The sequence below is a fragment of the Plectropomus leopardus genome, chromosome 13 (genome assembly GCF_026936395.1).
Source record: "Plectropomus leopardus strain MGB_pleo_1.0 chromosome 13, ASM2693639v1, whole genome shotgun sequence".
In the NCBI taxonomy this organism is placed as follows: Eukaryota; Metazoa; Chordata; class Actinopteri; order Perciformes; family Serranidae; genus Plectropomus; species Plectropomus leopardus.
In genome coordinates this window covers 15,901,913-15,926,110 of record NC_142188.1, presented here as the reverse complement: position 1 = coordinate 15,926,110, position 24,198 = coordinate 15,901,913, and the positions used below count along the sequence as shown (strand labels likewise).

General features: G+C 39.6%; 1 protein-coding gene across 8 annotated transcripts in view; it reads left to right on the top strand.

Moving 5' to 3' along the window:
• The window catches only part of zmiz1a (zinc finger, MIZ-type containing 1a), a 127,257-nt gene that overhangs the window by 91,293 nt on the left and 11,766 nt on the right, over nucleotides 1–24,198 (top strand). For 5 of the 8 annotated variants that reach the window (XM_042501728.2, XM_088086385.1, XM_042501725.2 and 2 more), the window contains 3 exons: nucleotides 3,076–3,181; nucleotides 14,586–14,621; nucleotides 22,574–22,709. In XM_042501728.2, the coding sequence (XP_042357662.1) occupies nucleotides 3,076–3,181; nucleotides 14,586–14,621; nucleotides 22,574–22,709 (278 nt within the window). Of the gene's footprint in view, nucleotides 1–3,075; nucleotides 3,182–9,093; nucleotides 9,232–9,393; nucleotides 9,815–14,585; nucleotides 14,622–22,573; nucleotides 22,710–24,198 lie in introns of those variants that run through there. The other 3 variants (XM_042501727.2, XM_042501730.2, XM_042501729.2) reach the window with 3 other exon arrangements.

The following is a 24,198-nucleotide window of genomic DNA, read 5'->3' as shown; positions in this document are numbered from 1 at the left end:
CCTGATAAAAGGTTTTCCAGGCCTGGAAAAGTAATGAGATAAGTAAAAATATTTGAGAGTTTTGGAAAAGTCATTTTTTAACTCATTTAAATCGGACTAACTAGTTTGATTTCTTTCAAGAATGGAAAAAAAGGCAACGTGAAGAAGAAATTACCCAAAAATGTATAACAAATTGGTAGAAAATAAAACAAAATTACCTGAACATAAGCAAAAAAAGGAAAGTAAAATAACAATAACAAACAAGGAAATTACCTGAAAAATGAAAGTAACAATTGTGTAACATAATTTAAAATGTATAATTATAATGATTATAAACATAGTTTTCTCAACATTTTTCCCTCAACTACTGAAATCTTGCAATTTGCAGGTCAATTAATTGCCTTTTTTCCATGTTTTTGAGAAATCAAACCAATTTGCTCAGTGCTCAAAACACCCCTAAAAAGGCATCTGTATGCCACTCAAGAAAACTGATGTCAAACCAGGTTTCAAAGGATTAAAAATCATTGAAAGTTTTTGGAAAAGTCATGGAATTTTGTTGTATGAAATGAAATTCTTACAGTAATCTTCAGTGGATAACTCTTCACATAAGGTAATAGAACAGAAATTTTTAAACTTGTGTCCATCTATGACAGTTTTTTTACCATCATGTCCATTTCTATATTTTCTCCCTGCGTCCCATTTATTTCTTAAAGTCTGCCGGCTAACTGAAATTATGTTTAAATCTGATATGTTTGGAAAAACGCTCTGCGAGTGGGCCAAGAAAAAAATGAATCATTAGTCCGTAAAAGGTCATGGAAAAGTTTTGAAATTGTGTCCATGACAATGACATGACAAAACAGTGTGGGAGCCCCATCTATAGTGTTTCATTTAGTGCTCTAGCAGCCATATAACCTGCGACAAAGGCACTTTATGATCCCTGCTAGCTGTTGCGTTGACTCTCTCCGAGGCGCCCCGGCTGACCGTGTTAACGTTAATGTGTGTTTTGAGGTCAGAGGGAGCAGAGGAGTTGTCATGTGTTAGCAGATAAAAGCACAGGGGGTTCCCTGCTAATAATGATTCACCTCTGTCTCCTGAGTCCTGTTTAACGTCACTCAGCATCCCCTTTAACGTTATATATTAAAGTCCGAGAGCCCCCCTGCTATATGTCCCATAAATGTTTGACGTCTTTTTGAAGTCATTAGCACTGAAGGATTATTAAAACCTTCTAGCTGGGGACCAGTTCCTCTCAAAATGAGAGGATTTTCAACCTTTGTTCACTCAGGGGATGCTGCTGACACATAGTCAGTGGTCAGTTTAGCTGGACACCTTAATACCCTTTTTTTCCCAGTCTGTTTGGGTAATTAAAGCGGCAACCTTTAGTCCAGAGACAAACTGTGTTCATTTTAAGGCCAGAGCAGGCTTGTTTGATGATAACCTTTCAGAGACTCGGCTCGCTGTGCAGAGCGACTGTGGTTTGGCTCTCTCACTTTTTTGGAGGTTGATGCAGTCATCAGACTCGTCCTGACTGGATCACTGGAGCAATCCAGACTGCAGACTCCACATTAATCTCACTGTGTGTGTGTGTGTGTTTATTGACTGTGTGTCTGTCTGAGGAAAAAGGAAGTTCAGTGATAACAGTGGTGCAAAATATTAACAAAATGAAGCAGGCGAAAATATTAGCATGCATTAACTATGGCTGTTTATTTAGCATTCGTTATTCATGTAAGAGATCAATATTCTATGGTTTTGCATAAGACAGAGTTAAAGATGGATAGAATTTGATCATATAAAATAATTTGCAATAATGTAGTGTTCGCTTGTTTGTCTTTTTTTTTTTTTTTACTTTTTTTGATATAGGACCTCTTAAAAATGATGGTTAAAAAAGAAAAAAAAACAAAACAAAAATAAATAAACGTAAAAAGTAGAATTGTGTGTACATTTCAAAAGGTTAAATTAAATAAATATGAAACAGAGACTTACGGGTAAGGGAGGCATGCAAGGAGGAATGCAAAAATGACATTTTGAGTGATATTGCATTATTATACAATATTTTATAACAACCTGTTCTATGTGATTAAACTCCCAGATATTATGTAACTTGAGTCCACCTTTGTGTTAAATGTCCATTTTCAGTTGCACACTCCCTGTCATTTGTTCCATAATAAGAAAGAAATTAAGATTGCAAGGTTTTGTTTTATTCTTTTACTTGCGCTTAATTGCCTTTTAATGTGTGACAACCTGAGCAGCTTTTGAGCATGTGCCCAACCGTAAGAATAATATAGTTTTCATTAATATTCAATTCAATAATTAGCATTAGTTAGGAGTGGGGAAAAATTGATGCAGCAGAGTATTTTAGCATGGCAATATTGTATTGATACACTGCGGCAAGTATTGATTTTTTAAAAATATAAATGATTAATATTACAATTACAAATTATTCTTACAGAAACCTATTAGAATAATAAAATAGATAGCTTTTTCAGTCCACTAGGAACAATTTGCTCCAATGAAAAGGATTTGTTGTGACATTAACAGACTGACAACTTTATCTTTAAGACTAAACAGATGTTGACAAAGTTTCATTTGGTGACATATATTGCAATTGAAAAAGTAATGAATCGCAATTTATGCTGTTACAATTCTCAGCATATTGCAACATTGCAATAATATTGTGTCCTGCCTTGAGTATCGCAGGAATATCGTATCGTTGGGCCTGATTCCCACATCTATCTTTTATGTTTACTGCAGTAATTCTGCTGTTCTCCGCTGCTAGCCAAGAAAAGAAAAGTTATCGTTGTCATGTTGTAGCCTTGTTGTTTCTTTCTTTAATAGAGATCCAAAAATTGTATGCCCTCAATGTTGTCATTTTTCCTATAAGTATCAACATAGGTAGAGAATATCGCTATTTTTCAAGATATTGATTTAGATTGGATATTAATTCCTAATATATGAATTCCAGTGTCTTGACAACACTGAAATCACATCAAATAATGTGATTAAAATTAAGTAATGACTAAAAAGCGATTGATATAATGCTAATCCTATCAGAACCTAAAGGGCAGCAGCTTTACTCACAATCCATCACTCTCTCCAAAGGTGGTGAGTCGTGTTGCTGCTCAGCAGGGGTTCGACTTGGATCTGGGCTACAGGTTGCTGGCTGTGTGTGCTGCCAACAGGGACAAATTCACACCCAAGTCTGCAGGTAAGACCCAACTCCTCTACTAAAACGCCAGCAGGTGCATGCTCATACATCATCCCATTTACTGCTGTTGACTCACGAGACAGTGGAAAACATGGCGCTCATTGTTCCTCATGCTGCAATTATTCACTTTTTCATGAAATGAAGCAGAAAACAACTCACTGTATGTTTTAAAGTCATAATCCAGTCAGACGTGTTTTTTTATCCTGCTCAGGTCATGAATGCACAACATAGCTGCTTATTATCTTTGAGCACTATATGAAGGTAATAGGATGTTTTGTTGGCAAAGCATTTCATAATTAGACTATGAGACAGTTTAATTTGTGTATTATTTTTGCTTTATTTTGCTCTTGTCAGTGCTTTAAAACAAATACAGTTACTTTCATTCTGTGGTTTGCAGATTTGCGACTGCGACCACAGACATCACACAAAAAGCCCACAGAGCATTATAATGTCAGATATTTTTAGCCCCCATTAAACATTAATGTGCTATTGAGATGAGCTGTCCGGGTGGTAGCCTCACAAAAACAGTCTACTCAACAGTCTTTCCACACACTCGCATGTGCATAATCTGCATGCACGCACACATGAGGCAGCAGAGAGAGAAAGCAGTAATGCTATCCTCAGACATTTATCTATCAAATCCAATTTCCCCCTCCGATCCATACCTCCCCTACCCGCCTCCCACAGTCCTGCAGGAGCAGCCTGGTCGTGTACATTTGTCAAAGTGAAATGTGCAGAGGCGGGAGAGGGGAGAGAGCGAAAGAGATGGATGGCAGGGGACGTGTCGCTGATGTGTGCTGGACCACTCACTCCGCCTGACAGAGACCTGACAAATCCGCAGCCAGCCATTCAGAACACAGATAAACCTTTGTTCGGCAGTTACATAAGTGGCAGGAGTGAGAGTCGGTTTTGATGAAACCGTCTTGATTCCTTTGTTTTTCCGACACTGTGAATATGTCACAGTTTCATAACAGGAACAGCAGTAACACTAACAGTAACGCTGTGAAACTTTATCCCATAATTCCTCGTACGAGCTACAATGTGTTGAATGTGCAGAAATGTATTAGTTTTTGCTCTCACTGTTCTTTGATATGAACAGCTCAATATCCTCTTTCAGTTGTTGTGGGAAGCGTCTTGTTGGGAGGAACTTAAGTGGTCAGACAGACGTCAGTGTACAATATTGATTGCTGTATTTCTCTCTCTGTCTGTGTTCCTGTGTTGGGATAATGTGATTGTTGTCCAGGCATGGCTCGGACTGGCTGCCTGTCTGGGCCCCGACTGACAGTCAGAATCATCCTCAGGCCTGCTGATGGTTCTGGGATCTAATAGAAGACAGCACTGGGTTTCAGGAAGAGCTGTTTATGCACAGCGGACAAATGGGAACTGTAGTGTAATTATGCGGGGTGGCGGGGGGTGAGGGGGGATGGGAGATATGATGCGACTAGTCATCAAACAAGGCAGGCAGGCAGGCAGGCTGGCTGTCGGGGTGGGAGGCAGATGTGACTCAGGGCAGATCTTACTCACTGAGCATCCGTCTTACCTCCCTTACAAGGACGTCTGTCTGAGAAAGCAGACGGGAGGGCGACAGGAGAGACGTGATGCACACTTGAACTCAGAGAGGCATGCATGCCCTCTTACAAATGCACCAGCCAAACATTTTGTTTACATTTCCGTCAGCTCTGTCTGTAGGTCATATTTATGTATTTCTTACTCTGTCTGCACATGCATGAATGCGTGTTATTTGTGCAGCCCCAGCAAAATCTTCTGACAGCCCGCATGGCGACAGAGGGGCAGCGAATCTGACACCTGAGAGCCTCAGACGAGGGCCGAGGAGTCTGGGATGCTCTCTGCGGGCTCCTTAGGGAGGAAGAAGCCGACTCTTAAGACTGCAGATCAATCACGCTGACGCTTTCTTTCAGAGCATCAGTTAAAGAGGACATTGATAAGGCAATTATTGCTACCCTACTTTTATTTTAACAGTTTGACACCTTGAGTCGCTGCAAAATTTAGTTGACGTGTGTATTTCTCACCACAGTACAAAATACTGTCATTTCTGCAGAGTGTGTGCAGATTCCAGCTGATCTATGAAATGAGGGAGACACTTTACTAGGAATTAATCACTACACAAATTAATATCTGACTTCCAGTAGGTAATTAGAGAGTCTACAAGAGGATAAACAAATCGACAGTCAAAAGAACGCTTTCCGTCTTGCATTTATACAGGATTCCCAGCGTCATGGAAAACCTGGAACAGTCATGGAACTTCAGAATCTCAGTTCTTGGCCTGGAAAAGTCATGGAACTAGTAAAAATCATTCAAAGTTTTGGAAAAATCACGGAAATGTGTTGCGTGTAATAACGTAAACTATCTTAATTTAACATAACGTTGAATTTATTTTCTGTAGCTAATGACGTAACATAGCTTTAATATGTGTCGACATGTGACAATATTTTGACTGTGTTTTTGTTTATTGGTTCATCGTGGACGTTTTTTCATTCTTTTCGTGTTCCATCTCACCCTTTCTGTCTGCCCACTAGGCATGTCAAATTGTTTTTTAAACATTTTTGGCTTTGAGGGAACGTACATCTTTAAGTATTTGTAATTTATTATACTGCCAATTTTTAAGGAGACATGCAGGTTTGGAAGGCATGATCTCTTTTTAAAAATGTTTTTTTAAAAACACTGGCATTTTTTTCTTGTACAAAAAATTTGGTGATGCTTTTTGTTCTTAATTTTTTTAGCGATATTTAGGGAAAACGTTAATAATTTTGGTGATTTTCTTTCCTTTTTTTCTCTCAAAATGTATTTTTTTAAAGAACCACAGTTTGTAAATCATGTTTTCTTTAAAATCATTTAAATCATTTACCATTTATCATTTAAAATTTCTGACGGTCCTTGAACACATCATTGGAAACGCTGAAATTATGTTTGAATAGAGTTTGAATCTTATATGTTTGAAAAATACTAGGCAAGTAGGGCAAGGAAAAAAAAATGTTTTGAAAAATATAAATGATGTCAGGGGTCCTTGAAAAGTTACATAAAAGTTTTGAAATTTTGTCTATGAAAATGAGTGAGAACACTGTTTATAGGTAAATCTTGCATTTGTCATTTTCCTTTTGCATGTGTTTGTTTATCAGTGTCTTCTCCCCAAGTAAGAGAAACCCTGAGCAAACTCCAAATGCCTACAGTTGCACTTCTCCCAGTACAAAACTGCTGCCCTGTGAAACCTGTCGAGCGCATTGAAGAGATTTTCAGCAACGGCAGACTGCTGCCGATGAGCTGTCTGGAGATTGTGACCCTGCAGTGAGGCCTCGGGGATTAGCGTGTTGCTCTAATCTGGAATCAGCCAGTGAAGAGATTTATATGCTGTTAGCTAGCTAGCATTAGCACTGTTAACTCACGCTGGCAGCGAGGCTACACGACTTTAATGCAGTTAGCATACTAGCAGCTAGCATTGTAACGTTTAATTCACTGACTCTCCTGAAAAGAGCGACTTTGAGGTTTTGATTTTTGACGAGCGCTGCTTCTTTTTTTAAATGCAGCGTTCTAAAACCCGTGGTTTAAATCTTCTCTGAGTTGTTTATGTTTTCTTGTCATAATCTGTTGTCTGCTACAAGCTGACTTCCAGCTGAGAGCCTCATTAGATAATAGGTGTGCTGCTGCCCTACAAACACACACAACCCTAACAGACTCTGAGCTGTTGGGCTACTGTGAAGTTCAGCAGACACCAAATCAGATTAGGCACATAATCTATCAAGGGTTTTATCGTTTCCTTCCTCAGTGACTCTGCCACTCTTGTCGCCAAGCACATAATAGTTTGTTTTCTTTCTTTATGAAGCATGAGCTCAGATAATATATGTATAAAATCATCATTATGACAAGTTTTATCTCAACTTTCTTGCCTCTTCTTCTTGACGACGTCTCCTCCTAAGATTTAAATAGATGAAAGTAGACCTTAAGCGTGATGTTTATTATGTTTTTGACATGACTCGACATGCTCCGGATTAAAGCTAGCTGCTCCCTGGAATGATCGCTATGTTCACAGACACCTACTTTAATGTTTAAGCCAGGTTTCTGCTTGTTGTTCCTCTGTCTTGCTCAGAGAAATAATGATTAAATCATTTATGTTAGCATCTCATGTTATCAGAAGGTGAAGCTCCAGTAGTGAATGCTTATCATTGTGCTCAAAGAGAGGGTGTTTTTTTTCTTTTTAAATCCCTTTTATCTACACAAGCAATAATGGCGTTTGATGTTTTTAGTTTCTCTTCTTCAGCTGATTAAGAGCGAGTGTTGGAAAATATGATGAAAAGAGCTCAGCTTTGTTCTGGGTGGTTTGTAAATTCCCCCCACCCACTCACATCTGACATTAAAACGAAAATTGTCCCAGCAGAGCTGCAGAATTGCCAGCGCTCGGTCAGTCAACAGAGAGCGTGCTCGCAGGGCGATCTCAGGAAAAAACAGCCGCTCTGCTGTGTCAACAGTGACAGAAAACTTCCAGGGTGTGGCTGTAACTCACCCCGTGTCCTGTGAAAAACACACACACGGCGTACAAAAAAAACCTCCCATAATTCAGCAAGTGAGTGCAAGTGAAAATCAGTGTTCCCATCAGACTTTGTGCAGACTCACTGCACAGTGTGCGAGTGCCTACACATTACACATCCTCCCTCACATGTCTTCCACTTATCTGTCTCAATTTACTTCCACTTGATTGATTTTCTCACCCCTTTCCATCTTTGAGCTGTGTGTGTAGAACTAGAGGAAGGTGTAGGCATCCTTTGTTACTGACCCAATCAACCTTACAGACTTTTATATTTAATTACTGCTGAGTAAGAGCAGTGCACTGAATTATTAACAGGAAACGGGGTTTATTTTTAGCAGGCGGGCCTCTCCTCTGACACTCTCCAGCGGTTTGCCTCAGATGATGAAACCCCTTTGCAACCCAAAACTACCTTCAGAACTTCACTATTAAGTTTATAAAAGATAAAGCTCATGGGGAAACACTTATTAGGGGGGGAGCTGTATTTGCTGCCTCTGGCTGATTGGGTCCTCGATCACTTGCTACTTAATTGGTGTGGTTTACACACTTGCAAGTAAATCCATTTTGGTAATATCCCAGCTGAGCAGGCAGTGCGCTCCAAACACAGAAGACTTTGTTCTTGTCAAAACCGGATGAGCAAATGATTTAAATCCTCCTTTTGTTCAGGGTTGACTGATCTGGCACCCACACCTCAGGACCCCACCCCCCACCCTCCACCCATCATCCCCTCAGGGGGTTTAGATACTCCCTTTTTCAAGTTATATTTTTGTCCAACAATGCCTCCGTTGTGTGTGTTTCAATTCTGCGTGAGACACTTTTTTGAAACGGTTGATGACTGTCTCTGTCACACAAAAGACAACTTCCCTCTGCTGTCACAAGGCCAGTCGGCTTTCCCGCTCTCTGGCTGCAAAGCACATGTCAACATTTAGGTAAGGAAATAGCGAGAACAATGACAGCTTTGGCCTTTCCTGTTCATTCATCCAGATTGCTTCTTTCACCATGTTGGATTATGTTGGGGGCGGGCGAAAAGAGGAGATGAACCCAGATTCACCCTCATCCTCCCTCTTCTTTAATTTAGTTGCACTCTGCAAGTCTCTGATGTGTCTTGTTAGTTGGATTTTGGACTTTGATGAAGATGAGGGGATGTCGTCGGGTTAAATCGTCCTGCAGAGAGGAATCCCCCTTATGATAACTTTGTATTTGTTTGCCTTTGAATAGATTGATCTTTACACGTTTTCTTCTCCCACTTCCTCTCTCATGCATTGGCTTCCAGCCAGCCTTGCATAGCACATTTAGCTCCACCCACTTATGTAAGTTTGCACTCTGAGCATGCAGATTTTTTTTTGTAGTTGTTTCCTCTTTTTTGCCCTTCCCTGACAAATGGCAGTCACATAGTCGGATTATGCATGTGTGTCTCTGTGTGCACTGTCTTAAGTGTGTGATGGCAGCTTAGAGAAACGGAGCGCTAGACAGACTAGGCAGAGCACATCAATAACAGCACCTCACGACAGAGGTGAGAAGCACTGGAATATCTTGCCTTCTCTATCTCTACTCCTGTTTGTCTGCGTCGGCTCGCTGTCTTTATCTCTTCCTCTCATCCTCCCTCCTCCTCGGCTGTCTCCTCTGCTCCCTCCGTCTATTTCTCTCCCTCCCTCCACCCCCCCGCTGTCTCGAGAGTGTGTTGGAGCCGGTAGCAGGTACAGCAGGAGCCCATTAGTGCAGAGCCCCGCTCTGATTGGATAAGCCCGAGAAACCGGGAGACTGCCTCTGAATAATTGATGTGCATTGTGCAGACGCTGGACAAGAGAAAAAGACAGATCAGAGAGCAAGGGAGGAGAAAGAGAGTGAGCAAAAGAAAGAGAAAAAGAGGAAGACAGGAGGAGGGGAGAGGAAGTAAGAAAGAAAGAGTGAGCAGAGTAAGGGATATGTGCAGAGAGTGAGAGTGATAAGGCGCAGGCAGGAGGTTTCGAAGCAGCAAAAGCTTTGAGAGTTGCCACTGGCCTCTGCGGGAACAGGAGCATTTGTGACACTTGGGTCTTTTCTCTGCGCTATGAAGGGAATAAGATGAGATGTGCAGGGACTTTGCTTGGCTCTGGGTAAGTGTGCGTGTGTGTGTGCGTGTGTGTGCGTGTGCGTGTGCGTGTGTGTTACTGCTGTCCACATGTGTATCCCTGCACAAAACTATTTGGTATATTATTTGAGTGTGTTTGCATGCATGGGGGGGATCAGGGGTTAACAGAGGCCAATTGAGCAGTTGATGTAGGTCTAAGATGATGCAGGTAGAGTTGCAGTTATTGAAGCAGCATTAGTTTTGTCTTTTAAGTATAAACTGTTACACAGTCTCTATGCAAAACTTTTAATTTCAGCTGTGCTTCCACATAGTTGCAACTGTAATTTAGGCCTTGAATATCAAAAGCCTCTGTCTTGTCTAGTGTGCTGTAATGTGACTGTAGTTTAAAGCACTGGCTGCTCGCACAAGACAGGATCAGGGCAGATCAGCTGACCACAGGTTGACCTACATGCTGTTCTCTCATAGGGTTTTTTTCAGTGGGTTTTTTTTTCTGTGTGCACAAGCATACATTGTTATATGAATTGGCTAATTTGGGGCTCTTTTCTGGCCTTTGTGGGTGAGAGTTACAGTTGAGGTTGTGGTTCACTTTTGGTCTTTATGTCTTGTATCAACGCTGGGCATTAAACGAGTTAAGTCGGGGGTTTAAGGTGGGTTTATTTTAGGGGATTGAGGGTCATGCTCAGAGTTAGGGGTAAAGGATTGGATTATAAATTCATTATTAAATTCTCACAAAGACAGAGGAGCAAACGTGTTTTTTTTAGTTTGGATGAAGTGTTTTGGTTTGGTTTTTTTTTACATTATACCCATGCAAATGCCATAAAGACACATGCATTTCCATTGTTGGCAATGACGTAATGAATGAATGAAACCTTTATTGCCCCAACGGGTATTTGCTTTGTACAAATGAGTATAAGAGTATCAAGAAACACATTAATAACAACACCACATAACATAAAAACATGTTTAAAAAAAAACATCATTAAAAGCATCATCACAAGGAATTTGATAAGTGACATGAAGTTTAAAAAGTGCTAGTTTCAGATCAGATCAGAGCTAGTTAACCCCTTAATATATGTATTCAACTATATATTTAAAATGATGTTATGAGAAAAAAAATACATTTTTATCACTTTCTTGAGGTCATTTTCTTGATGTTTGTTTTTTTAAACTTCTCTTTCTTTTTGTTTTTACTTACTATCAGGTAATTTTCTTGCAATTTTTAAAAGTTAATTTCTTACTAATTTGTTGGCCAATTTTTGTTAGAGTAGCTGAATGCTCTTATAGTCCGCATCCTGGGCATGCCGTACCTGCCTGCACCCTGAAGGTAAAAGCGCATATTCAGATCATAGAGGGTGCAAAGGATCTGCTGTGTTTTTATGAGAAAGAAGATTGTGTGAGTCACAGTGACTAGGCAGCATTGTGACATTCAACAACTTCTTCCAATTTATGGCAGCTAAAGGAGCATATATCCATGTTAAGAGTACAAAGGTATGTGTGTTAGTGTTTCTGTGTCAGGAGAAGATGACCCACTTTTCCACAGTGGATTCTTTTTCAAGTTGTTGACCTGTGCTTGGAGCCAGAGCCTGTCTGCCTGTCCACTCATTAGGAGAGAAGGAGGGGGGGTGCAGTCAGGGAAGGACAATGCAGTTAGATCAGCAGCGCACAGCAAGGCCTGCATTACTCTTTCAGTGGTGTTTTATAAGTATTAACTGCAGCGGTGGAATGTAACTAAGTACATTTGCTAAAGTACTGTACTATGAATTCAAAGTGCTCAAAAGTTTTCAAAGTTTTACTTTCATGTCACTTTATATTTGAATTTTAATACATTTACGTGGTACTTTTTACTTTACTACATTTATCTGATAGCTTAAGTTACTTTACATAAGTTTTTTTTTTTTTGCAAAAAAGTATGAAGGGTTCGTAAAATATTATGTTTGTTAGGAATTAGGAATTAACAGTTTATACAAGTACAAAACAATTGGTTGAGTACTAAATCAGTTGATTCACAGAAAATTAATCACCAACTACTACACATTTAGGTCTTTTTCTTTTTTTAAAAATAATATTGACTTTTTGGGGCTGTTGTTTTCTTTAGATAATATTTGGGTGTTTATTTATTTTATTAATTTGAAGTTTTATGTGTTTGTTTTCTATTTTTTATTATTTAGATTTTTTGGGATGTTTTCTTCTTTTTTGAGTTTTTCTGTGTTTTTTTTTATAATTTTGTTTTTTTCTGTGCTTTGTTAGTTGATGTTTTTTTCTTCTTTTTAAAATAATTTTGTGTTTTGCGGTTTGTTTGTTTGTTTTTTTTTTTTTTTTTTACAGTTTTGAGGTTTGGGGTGTTTTTTCTTTTTTAAATAATTTGGGGTTTTGGGTGGTTTTTAAAAAAAAAATTTTTTAATAATTTTAATTTTTTGAGTGTTTTTTTCTGCATTGGGTACCTTTATTTTTCACACTTTAAGTACATTTTCATAATCATTCTTACTTTTACTTCAATACCATACTTCTTCCACCACTGGTTTAAATGTACCTTTAGTTGTGAAATGTGTGTCTCATAAAGGGAAACACCACTTCCTTCACATGAGTTAGTAAAGGCCAGGCAGGCAATAAAAGCGACATGATGCTGCAGGCTATACAATCAGTGTTTAACCTCAAAACTGACAGCTTAATGGCTGCTGCAAACAATCTTCCAGTGACCTATGTAGAAACACTGCAGCACACTTCCAGCTGGTTGTTGCGGAGCTGCAGCACTTCCTTTCAGCCTGAGCAGAGTGTAAACCACTGAAACCTTCCTCAACCTCACAACCACATGCTCTCCCCCTCCAGCCTTCCTCCTCTCTCTCTGGCTCCAAAGCTTTTGTTTGTATCGCTTACTCTACATACTTCTGTGACCTCCTGTGACTCTGAGTACTTCCCATCAGGCTGTGTGGTGACTCACTCATGACATTTGACTTTGAACTGTAAATGTGCGCTTATTTTCTTTTCTTTTTGCAAATTGTTTCTGCTTTTTCTGTGAATCATTGCTCGACACCCCCCCCACTTCCTTCATCTGAATGCAAAGTTGTGTTCGAGAGAGGAATTTCTGGTAGGACAAACTGATGTCATGTATTGACAGCAGCGAGGGTGGAGCTCTCAGCGCCCCGGGCCGCGCAGTATTCTTGCAGGATGTGTTTCAGGAAACGCTCGTAACATTCTTCAGTCTTGTTAATCACTTCCAAGTCTATTCAGTGAGGTGTGTTGACATCCTCCTGTGGCCATTCCTTGAGAAATTCTTCCTACACTAATTCACCTGTTTAAAGGACACAGCTGGAATTTCATCACTGTTTAATCACTGTTTTATATCATGAAACGGCAGCTCCGGGAAATCTCAGTTTTTGATTGTGTTTTTCACCCTCATGATTTCATTGAAGGAACAACAGTGTGAGGTGAAAGACATATTGTGGAAGTTGAGACAAGTAGTGTGTCTGGTTATAATTAAGCATGTGATATTTACTAGTTCCCCTCTAGTGGCAGGAAGCTGCGCGTGGCTGATAAGAGCAGTTCATTCACAGCTTGCTGTCCTCTGATGCTCTTCCTCGCCGTGTGAGGTGCTTTACTGTATAAGCACATCTCCACAAAGCCCAGGCACTCACTGTGTTTGTTTACTCACCAACATACACCTCCGTTTCCTTATTTGCTTTACTTTTTCCTGTCTTTTGTACATATGCTTTTGTCCACATACTTGTGCTCAAATATGTATTTTCCTCTTTACATTTACATACCTTTGAGTGCGCGTATTTGCTGCACAACGCGTGTGACTCAGATGTGGATAATTGGTGTGTGATCATGTGAAGGATCATTGTTAGTGTTGTGACAGTTCTCTGATACAGATGTGGAAGGCCGTGTGACCCCGGGGCTTAACACTGTAAGCAGGATGTGCTGACTCACAGAGTAGCTGACGCAGATACACCGGCCACCTAAATTTCATATCCCAGCGAGGATGTAGGTCAGATCTGTCGGTCAGTGCCGTAACCCCTGTCATAACAAATGTACCCAGAGCAAACCTGTAGTGCTGAATAACTGACATGGTCTGTCACTGAGATTCAGACTGGAGTCACAGGAGGTGCAAAATTACCTCATCAAATAGAGTCGCAACGATAAGTCGATGGAACGAAAAGTGAGGCAGAAACTATTGTGATAATTGATTCATTGATATTTTTTAAAGGGACAATTAAAACTAGAATCAAACATACATATATTTCCTCGTACCTGTAGTGCTATTTATCGGTTTGAATTGTTTTGCTGTGAGTCGCTTTTTTCTTCACAGAGGGAGTAGTTTCGGGCCAGAGTATGCTTTGAGATTATGAATAAAATTGAAAAAAAAAGTCAATGATTGCTAATTCCTTTCCTAAATATATTTGGAAGTGGATGTTAGGAAATATACAAAGGATGAGCCCTGCATCCAAATGCTTGTCTTTTGTAGTCCCTGACTCACTGTATAACAGCACACAAATTAAAGTATCTGACTCATGAGAATGACCATTTAAAGCTGCTATAAATACTATGCTAAAAAAAATGTAAGTCTTTGCAGTGAGCTCAGTTGGACTAGGCACGCCCCACAGTACATTAGAAATGTAACAGACTGTGTTTGCATTTTTGTGGCCACATGCGATTCAGAGATCCCACACTTCCCACCCGAGCTCTGACATTTTGCACCAGTGTAGTCTGATCCAGCCGTCATACTGCTTTATGTTTGGTGTTCATGCTGATTCTTATAACTCTGCCCCGTTTAAAAATGTGTAATTTGAACCCCACAGAAACCAGCACCTGCAGGAGATGTCAGAGTGACTCAGGTAGAGCTACCCTCCCTTCTGGGCTGCAGCATCTCTTTGGCTTGTGACCCACACACATCCCGGGGAGGAGGGGACCTGCCCACTCCCTCCATCTCCACCTGTCCTCTGTCTAGCATCCTTCCATCCATCTTCTCCCCCCCTCTGTCCTTGCGTCTGGTGTACTGCCAGAGGTCATGGATGAAATTCTGTCAAACCAGCCAGAGAACAAAACTGCATTGTTTTACCAATGCAAACCAAAAAAAACAAACCCAGAAACTTAAAAGTCAATCAAAGAATAAGTGACACATTTGAAGTTAGAGGCCACTTCAGATTTGAAATATTCTGATCCGTGTGAACAGTTAGTTACATTAAAGGCCTGGTTTTGGTTGAGTGTGATTTCTGATGCAGAGCTGCCTCTCTGCAGGGCATGTTTGAGTTGTTCTGCCTCTAAGCTGTTGAGACTAAAGCCCATTTGATATGCTCTTCTCTTGGAAGAAGTTGGCTGAACAGAGAGGGGGCAGGATGGGGGATATCATTGACTGCTTAAATGGCTTCCATTACACTTCTGCAAAAAGCATGACTTTTTTTTTTTTTTCAGGATTTTATATCCCCTCCATATTCGTCTTTTGCATAATACTTTGTACCCACACAGCATAGACCTACCTGCCAGTGTTTTACAGACCTCTGCCTATGATATCTATTATAAATTGCTTCTTTGTTATCATCCCACACATTGTCTCAGAAGGCTTCTGTCTAGTGCTGCAGTGTTCATGCTCAGAAAGTGTAATCTTTCATGTAGTATTTCCTCCTTTGTCTGTGTTGTTATCAACAAAACTACAGAAGAGCTGCATGCACGGTTTTACATGTCTCTATCAAAGCCTGGTGTGTACAGCGTTGGCGATCAGAATTTGGCATGACAGCCAGATTTTTTGGTAATTTCAGGACAAGAGGTGATGTAAGGATGCAGGCAGGGATGTGCAATCCATGTGAAGATTTATTTAACATATTTAGACTGATTAAAACTTACATAATTTACACATTGCACTTGCAGAATGCATTACAAACTTCTATTTAGGCTTTTGTGCAAACCAGCCTAGTCAGCTATAGAAAAGAATAGAATTAGATAGAATAGAGTTGAATGGAAATGGATTAAATTGACAAGTACAATGAAATTTAAAAGTGCTTCTTCTGAAACAGTGCAGGTATTACAAAATAAAGGACACAATAAACACAATAAAATATGAGGCACACATACAACAAATAAAGGTCTAAAGGGCTATACTTTGAGCCTGCACAGTTAACACCTTGAGATTGTGGGGAATATAGCAGTTCATGCTGCTACATGAAAGATCTTTTCTACTCAGTTTTGCAAACGTCTTTGGTGCCATTCATTGCCACCGATCTTTGCTTTGTGCTATCATCCAAACAAACAAAGCTACAGCAGTCACATGTAACATCTCCTCTACAAAAGATCTCTTGGGTGTAGCAGCTAAAACATGCATTTAAGTATGCAACAAAAGAGATAAGCCCTCAAGCTTTTCATACCATATCAGTAACATATCACTGATGCCATATTAATATCACAATTTGATAGTACAGCGTCATTCTTAAGAGGAACCAGGTGTACTTCTCCTGAGCTGAATTAAGTGGGGTGCAGTGTGTTTAAAAAAAACAACAAAAGCTGTCATTTGTTTGTTTCCCCAGAACAAATTCAGAAAAAAAAGATGGCACTCAAGAGCACTCTGATGAGTGACAACTTGAAAACTCATCAGCACATTTGTCTGTCAAGTAGTTGTAAATACACACACCGAGATGACAACATGAGCTGATTCTTTTTATTTTATTACCTCGAGTGACGCCTTTTCTTGTGTTTGATTTGGGGAAACAAACAAGTGTGTAATTAATTTTGAAAAATGAAATCTATTGTAGCAGTTTAGGGGTTTTGGTAAAACACTTGGCACCTTTGCTGTGGTTAAGCACTCCATATACTGCTGTTGAAAATGCTTTTTGGGTGAAACTTGTGCTGGTTGACTTGGTTGAAAAAAGCAAGTAATATATTGATCTTGAAGTTAGTAATATTATCTATCTATCTATCTATCTATCTATCTATATCTTTCTATAGTAACCACATTTTACATATTTCAGCACATTTTATGTAACACTTAGCCTTAAAATATGTTTATTCCACATTGGAGTGCCTTAAGGGGTTAACTGCTTTACTAAATGGCACACAGTTCATGTAAAGGTGTCTCAGCTACCTTCCTGATGTACCCTGATGATGCGTACATGTAGCAGATCTGGGGCTTAACACTTGAATCATGTCAGGTGTTTCACCAAAGCAAAGTCACCATCATCAGGCTAACAGAATCATGTTGGTGTGCACATTTAAAGTGTCCTAGAATCAGACAGTTAGCAAACTGTCATTATATTCACACAGGCTTTCACCACACAGAGACACACACACAGACGCTTGCCCACACACTGCACTATCAGAGTTCACAGTAATTAGCATCGGGGTTTCCTTGTAAAAGAGGACTTGTACAAACACTCTGTCATTAGTTAATGGGCCTTGCAGCCTGTTACCAGGGCTTACTCTCCCTTCCTGCTGCTCCCAGAGGGGCCGAGGTGAGGTGAGAACAAACCAGGGCCTCTGCTGTGTCAACCATACCAGCATTAAATATAACCCAAGTGAGGAGGGCCCATATGTCTTTCGGCATTACTCAGTTAAAAGGTGCAGCTTAAAAGAAGTGGAGCTGCTCGAAGAAGCTCAGCGTATGTTCAGCTGGTTGAGGAGGGAGAGGTCTCTGTGTCGAGGCCTGAGAATCCAATAAAATTACCTCAACACAATATGGTGTGTATCTGGCAACATGATATGTATCATGATACACAGGTTACAATTCATTATTTTTTGCGATATATTGTAATATTAGAACTGTTGCATTTACACTGGCGTTATGTTGTGTTGAAGTTGTAGAGTCAAATGGCTGAAGTTAGACTACTGAAGGATCTAGTGGTAGGCGGTTTAAACACAACACAAAATGAACAACTTCCAGTAATCCTTGTATGTAAACTATTAATTAGAAGTCTATACAGTGTTTTTGAGAATCCATACAGAATGACAATACATAATATGGTGATATTCGAGTGTATCGATATTTTCAGCAGCTTTACACTAAAGAGGCATCCACACCAAGAACGATCACTGTAACAATAATGATGAGAACTCACACTGATGAACCATATTGTTCTTTACACTTATTTCTCCTGCATAGAATTCAGGCGCTATTGTTGGAAATTGAATATTTTGTGCTTGATAGAGACAGCTAGAGTGGTTCATTCTCTTCAAAGGACACATGAGTTATTAGGTTGCCTGAAATAATGCTAGATCACCTACTATCTAGCATTAGCTATTCATAATCACCTCCTCAAATTTATCAATGATAATAATAGAACACTTAACCACTGATTTCAAGGGTGAGCCTGATTGCATCTGAGATGTTTTACTTCAAAATAGTGTCTTCTTGGGTTTTATCAAACGTTTTGCAAATTTGAATGGATTTTAAATGGCTTTCAGTGTTTCCATCGTTCATCAAATTGCTCTGAAAATTATCCCATTGATGTTGTTCACCATTGTCGTCATTAAAGTTGTCATGTCGACTCCCTGCCCTCCACATGAATTAGAACTTATTTTTTTCCATTTTGGCCCCTAAGGCTTCAGTCTCATCACAGTTGACATTTTTTTCTTGTGTGTGTGTATGTGTGTGTCCCTTTTGTTTTATTCTCTGTCCTCTCTCCATTTTTTTGTGAGGCAGTGAATGCTGCGCAGGAGAAACTCATCTGAAGTTTTTTTTTTTTCCCCTCAGCAGCAGTTTGAGGAGTTTGAGTCGTGGATTAGAAAATCGATCTGTTGATACGGTCAGAGCACATCAGATCAGATCGATGGATGAAAGAAGGAGCTGCTGCTGCAGAGAGTATGAAAGCAAACTTTGCCACCACGAGTAGTTACATTTCACTTTCACTGTGTCTGGTGTTCTGCTGCTCCATCTGTGCCCAGACTACGCTCTGCACTTCATGAGTGTGGTGCAACAAATAACCAGATGATACATAGTATGTTTAAACAGTGCTCCGAATGAACAGTCCAGCTCCAAAAATATAAAATCAGTATGTGGCAGCAGATGTTTTGAAATAAATAAATGACTGTGTGGGAAACACTGCATGTATTTGAAAAGAAAATTTGACTTGTGTGCATTTTGATGTCTGCTTGCACTTAAATGATATGAATGATGAGATAAGCCTAGATAAACTCAATTTTTGGATTTTTTAGGGGATCAGCAGCAGCTTCTCTCAAAGGCTGCGAAATACGCTTTTAAACTACTGCAAAGAGGGATGGCATATCTAAGTAAACTATGATGTAATTTCCATGATTAAACTGACACAGACACAAACACACACCACACATACAGTAGTTGTTAACCAACTCCCCTTTACAAGCTCCTGCTTTCAAACTATATTGTTATTGTTGGGATTTTGTAAGCACTCAGAAAGAAAAAACTGATAACATTAGACTAACAACTCCAAACCCTCGGTGCTGGAGAATGTGCCTTCAGGCAACACCGCCACAAGCTCCCGATGATGTTTCATACTTTAGTTACAATCGCTCTGCTTTCTTACCCAACTGTAAACTGTCATGTCAACACTTTATCGAGTAGCACTGACATTCTGCAGAGCTGCTACTTGATCCTCTGGATATCCAGTGTTTGGGCAAAGCTTGGCTAAACTTAACATTTTAACATTCAAGCTGTATGCAGAGACATAAGAAAAACATCCTTCAGCTCGTCCCACTCTGTGTGAGGAGAAGCACTTTCCCCCAAAACAGAGCTGATCTCTTTGATCTCGCCTGTTACAGAATTTGCTCGTTATGAAGGAATTATTTTATGGTGCTGTAAATCGATCTTTAATTGAAACTCTCAGGATTCGGTTCACAGTGATTTGACTTCATGCAGCATGTAACTCTTCAGTTCATCTCTTTTTTTAGATTCTACATCATTTTGATAAGCGTTGCATAAGCAATTTTTACATGACTGGAAGCTGCTGATATAAAGACGGTATGGAGCGAATAAGGTTTTAACAAAGAGCCTTTAAGTAGTTGACCTCATCTCATCTACAACATGTAGCTGTTGAAGCCTCCAGCACAAAGTGTATGATTTAACTACAAGGCCCCAGTGTAAATTAAAACAAAATAAACTGAAAGATGAAAGAGGAGAAACGAGAGGTGTAACAAGATGGAGACCTTACTTTTATATTTTTTTGGCTCATTTGTCTGCGCTCCTGGCATCCGCTCCTCTTGTTCTCCATTAGTGAAGTTACCTTAATTAATAATAGTGCAGACAGATGGATCACAATAGAACTTCAAAAAAAGACTGAGGAATGTGGGTGTGTCCAGCAAGTGAGAAGAGTATTAAATGCCGAGCAGTTGCGGGTGTGTGATGGTGTTGGCAGGAGTTTAAACACAGGGGACTATGAGGTGAAAACAAGGTCACACACAGTGTACTAAGCTTGCTAAATGTGCACGTTGCCCAGAGCGGACCCTCACTCTATTATGAATGACTTCTGGCCTTGGCAGCTTGTTAGATTTGGTGGCTCGTAGCCACACTGATATGATAAGTCACTGCCTCGCTCTTCTCTCCTCTGCCTCTCACTATCGCTCTCTCTCCCTCTCAGAGGGACTCCATCACTTCTGCTTGGAGCTGATCTTTAGGTCTAAATGGTGGGTTGCCAGTTGAAGAGACAGTCCCTCGGTGCAGAGGTGGTGATTTAGTGGGGAGATAAGCCCTCTGTAATGGCAGGGTGGAATAATTCCTCTTTAACTAGGAGGCTTGGCTCTCTCCACCCTCCACAAGAAAATGTAACTGCTCCTCTGCTTTGTTCTTCATTTCTTTCCTCTTTTCTTTCTTCCCCTCTCTCCTCTCCTTTTCGTTTGTCTTTATAAGAAGCAGAGCTGCAACAGTTAGTTGATCAACAGAATATTTATCAGCAGTTATATTTTACATATTCATATTTTTTAAGCTCAAGTGTTTAGGGGGATATGTTGGCAGAAGTGTAATATTATGTAGTTGTACATTTTTTAGCGTTTAACCACCTTAAAATAAGAATCTTTTTGTTTTTGTTACCTTAAAAATGAACTGTTGACATAGACATAGGGATCAGATCCTTGTTCACTGACTCCGCCTTGTTGCACTGCCATGTTTCTACAGTAGCCCAGAAAGGAAAAACCAAATGCATCTGTGTTTTCTTGTTGGCTACCCTAGTTAGCAGCTCCTCTGCGACGAGCCAAACAGCATCGTAAAAACACAAATTCTAATTGTGAAATTGCTTCATTAAGTGTTTTTACTGGGTGAAAAAGACCTCTGTGAATAATTCAGCTCCCTGTATAAACCCCCTGGTTTAGTTCCAGCTGTTTGCAATCAGCAATGATTTCCGCTAGATGCCACTAAATCCTTCACACTACTCCTTTAAAGCAAAAAACACAAATATTTTCTGGTCTCATGCTTTTTCAATGGTCTCATGCTTTTCCCTGTCATATATGATAATATAATACATAATAAGTGTTGGTCAGATAAAACATTGAATTTAAAGATTTCACCTTGAGCTGTTTCACTATTTTCTGACATTCTATTTACAAAATGATAAATTGAGAAAAAATTTTCAGCTTATTAATTGATAATGAGTTTTAGTTTCAGCCCTAACAAGTGGTGACTTGTCAGATCATGTATTATTCATTTCGCTAATATGATGCCGTGTTAGCTGAAACAGTTTAGCTTCGGTGTATCACACTGTACAGGTTACAGATGGCACAACTCACTCACTAACAAGCTTTCAAAATCACAACAGTGGGTTTCAGTTTTCCATTTACAGCTATGTTTTGATTTTATTTTCATTTGAAGGGCATTGTGACACACATTTGTTGTTTGTGGCCTTGTAATTGCTCACAATTAAATGTCACACAGACTATTAAAACCTTAGGGGGACAAAGATTTCCAAAAATGCTACATCTTGAAACCCCAAACTTGACAACTGCACTTCCTAAAAGCTGGTGTATCTGGGTCTACAAGGCTAAAAATAGCATGTTAAATTATTTAATTAAGTAGTGAGCACTGTAACCTTTCTTTTGTTTTTGTTTGTGCAGACAAGTTTCTGTAATCAAGAGGCAGTGTGTTTAAACAAGCTGCACGACTCTGATCGATTCAAGAGCGACAAGTTGATTGGCATTGGGAAAAAAGGAAATAAAATTGGCACATCATTGAAACAAAATAGAAAAAAATATCTCTTGTTTTCAAGGAGAAGATGACAGTGCTGCACAGTTTGATGTTTGTCTTTAGAGATATGAGAGGACATGGAAGTTGGTGGAGAAGAATGAAGTGATGAATGGAGGAGAGTGAAGATTCATTGTTTCTTACTTCCTACATAGATCATATCTGTAACCCCAATCACTCCGTGTCTGTCGCTCTCTCATGCTCCATTTCAGCCTCTCCCTCTCTGTGGCAGAAAAACTGGGAGGTCCTTTGTGCTGTAGAGAGATTTCAGTTTATATTTTACACTGCAGGTACAAATGATGTGATGTAACTGTTGTGAAATCCACACAGGCAAATAATCAGTGCAGGTTTATTGAGTTAGGCTGCCCCCTAGAGGCTTTAGCAATAACCTCAGGCTGGTTATAAATGAACAAACCAGTACGCCGCACTGTCGGGAGAGCTGACAGGGTAAATCTATTCATTTGAGGTTGACATTTAAAGAGTGTGAAGATGAAAACAAGAAAATAACGTTTTCTTGGTCATCATTCGCACACAGAACTTCAAACATTCAACTAATGCCACATTGTGCAGCCCCATGTTAATGCAGGCAAGTGTATGTGTCCGCTGAGAAGAGACTAACGCGTGTGCATATGTGTGTGTGTCTGTGTTTTTCCCTTGCAGCCCTGCTGTCGTCGTGGTGCGAGGAGCTGGGTCGTCTCCTCCTGCTGCGTCACCAGAAGAGCCGGCAGAACGAACCGCAGGGAAAAGTCCCCATGCAGCCCAGCATGAACAGCATGAAGCCCGGCCTCACACACAGGTCAGTGGGGAGTCTCCGAGAAACCTCCTGTCAGATGAATAAAGACCGTGTTTTTCTTACACTGAATTCTAACTTCAGTTCAAGGTGACTGTTTCTCCATTTTACCAGTGAAATAAAGCTTTTTTTTCTGCATCCCCAAAACAGAGTCAAAGGCAGAAACTGTACAGCATAAAATCAGAGTGCAGCTGTGATTTGGCAGATATGAGTCACTTGCTTTTGAATAAATTAGGTTAATGCTGCCGTTTCTGCTTCTAGTTTCCCCCCGCTGAATGTGGTACACATCACTCACGTCTCATACTTTTAATTACAGTTTTTTGACTCAAATGTTTCTGTTTGATTGAATTTGTATTGCACCCGTTGATACTTAGACTGATACATGCCTTTCTGTGCCATCTGTCAGTTGTCTGTTCCTGCAGGCAGTCATCTGAAAGAAGCCAACAGTGAGATAAGCTCTCAGTCAGCCTGACTTAAGCCCTTTAACAGACATCAATACAAAATCACATTGCAGCAGACAGCTGATGTACAGCGTTTTTATACAGCAACACAAACTTATTATTTCTTTATTGTAAGGAATAACGTGACAAAGCAGGTGAATAAACAGAGGTTAATACAATGCACATACACTGGCCATAGCAGTCTCTGAAGCACAACTGAAAAGATGGCATGGTGTCTCTGTAGATGGGAGCTGTGGGTTAGTGTGCATGTGTGAGTGGAGGGAGATTGGGTGAAAAAAAAGTAAAAAAAATATGGTATGTTTACCACTGGTGGTACGCAAGCTCCTTCCAGTGGTGCATGAAGAAATTTCAAAAATACTGAAATAAAAATGCTACACTTAGATCCCTGAAATCTAATTTAAAATAAGTTTTTGCTTTTCCTGGAATATTTTTTGTTTTGATATAAGCCTGCGACATATTCATGTTCATGAATGCAGTGGCATATACATCCATGATTGGCGAAATCCTACTGAGATCAAGTTTTTATTTGCAAGTGAGTAATAAAAAATATATAGTAATGATAACGGGGGTGACATAGTAATATATAACATTGAAATAGCAATAAAAAAGGATACAATACACCTTCTAAAATGTCCTTGATGTTGGTATGAATAGAAATAGAAATAAATAAAATACAAGCATATTATTTTAAAACATATTATACATATATTTATGTCGACAACTTCATGACAAATTATGAATTAGAGAATTCTGAAAGCCAGTCTGTGTGTTACAATGTCTTCTGCATAGGAGTGATGATAAAAAAGGTTTTTGAAGCAGTCTTTATGGATTAATAGATACAACTGTGATGGCAAGATAGTAAACGGTGGTGCGAGGTGGAAAAGCTTTAAGAACCACAGATGCAGTGAAAGAGAGAAAAGAAATGTCAACAAATAGAGGAGCAAGAACAGAAAAAGACAGAATAAAGATTTTCCCCCAGTTTGTTTTATTCATTTGCATTCCTCCAAATTACAGCCAACTAATTCATTAAAGCT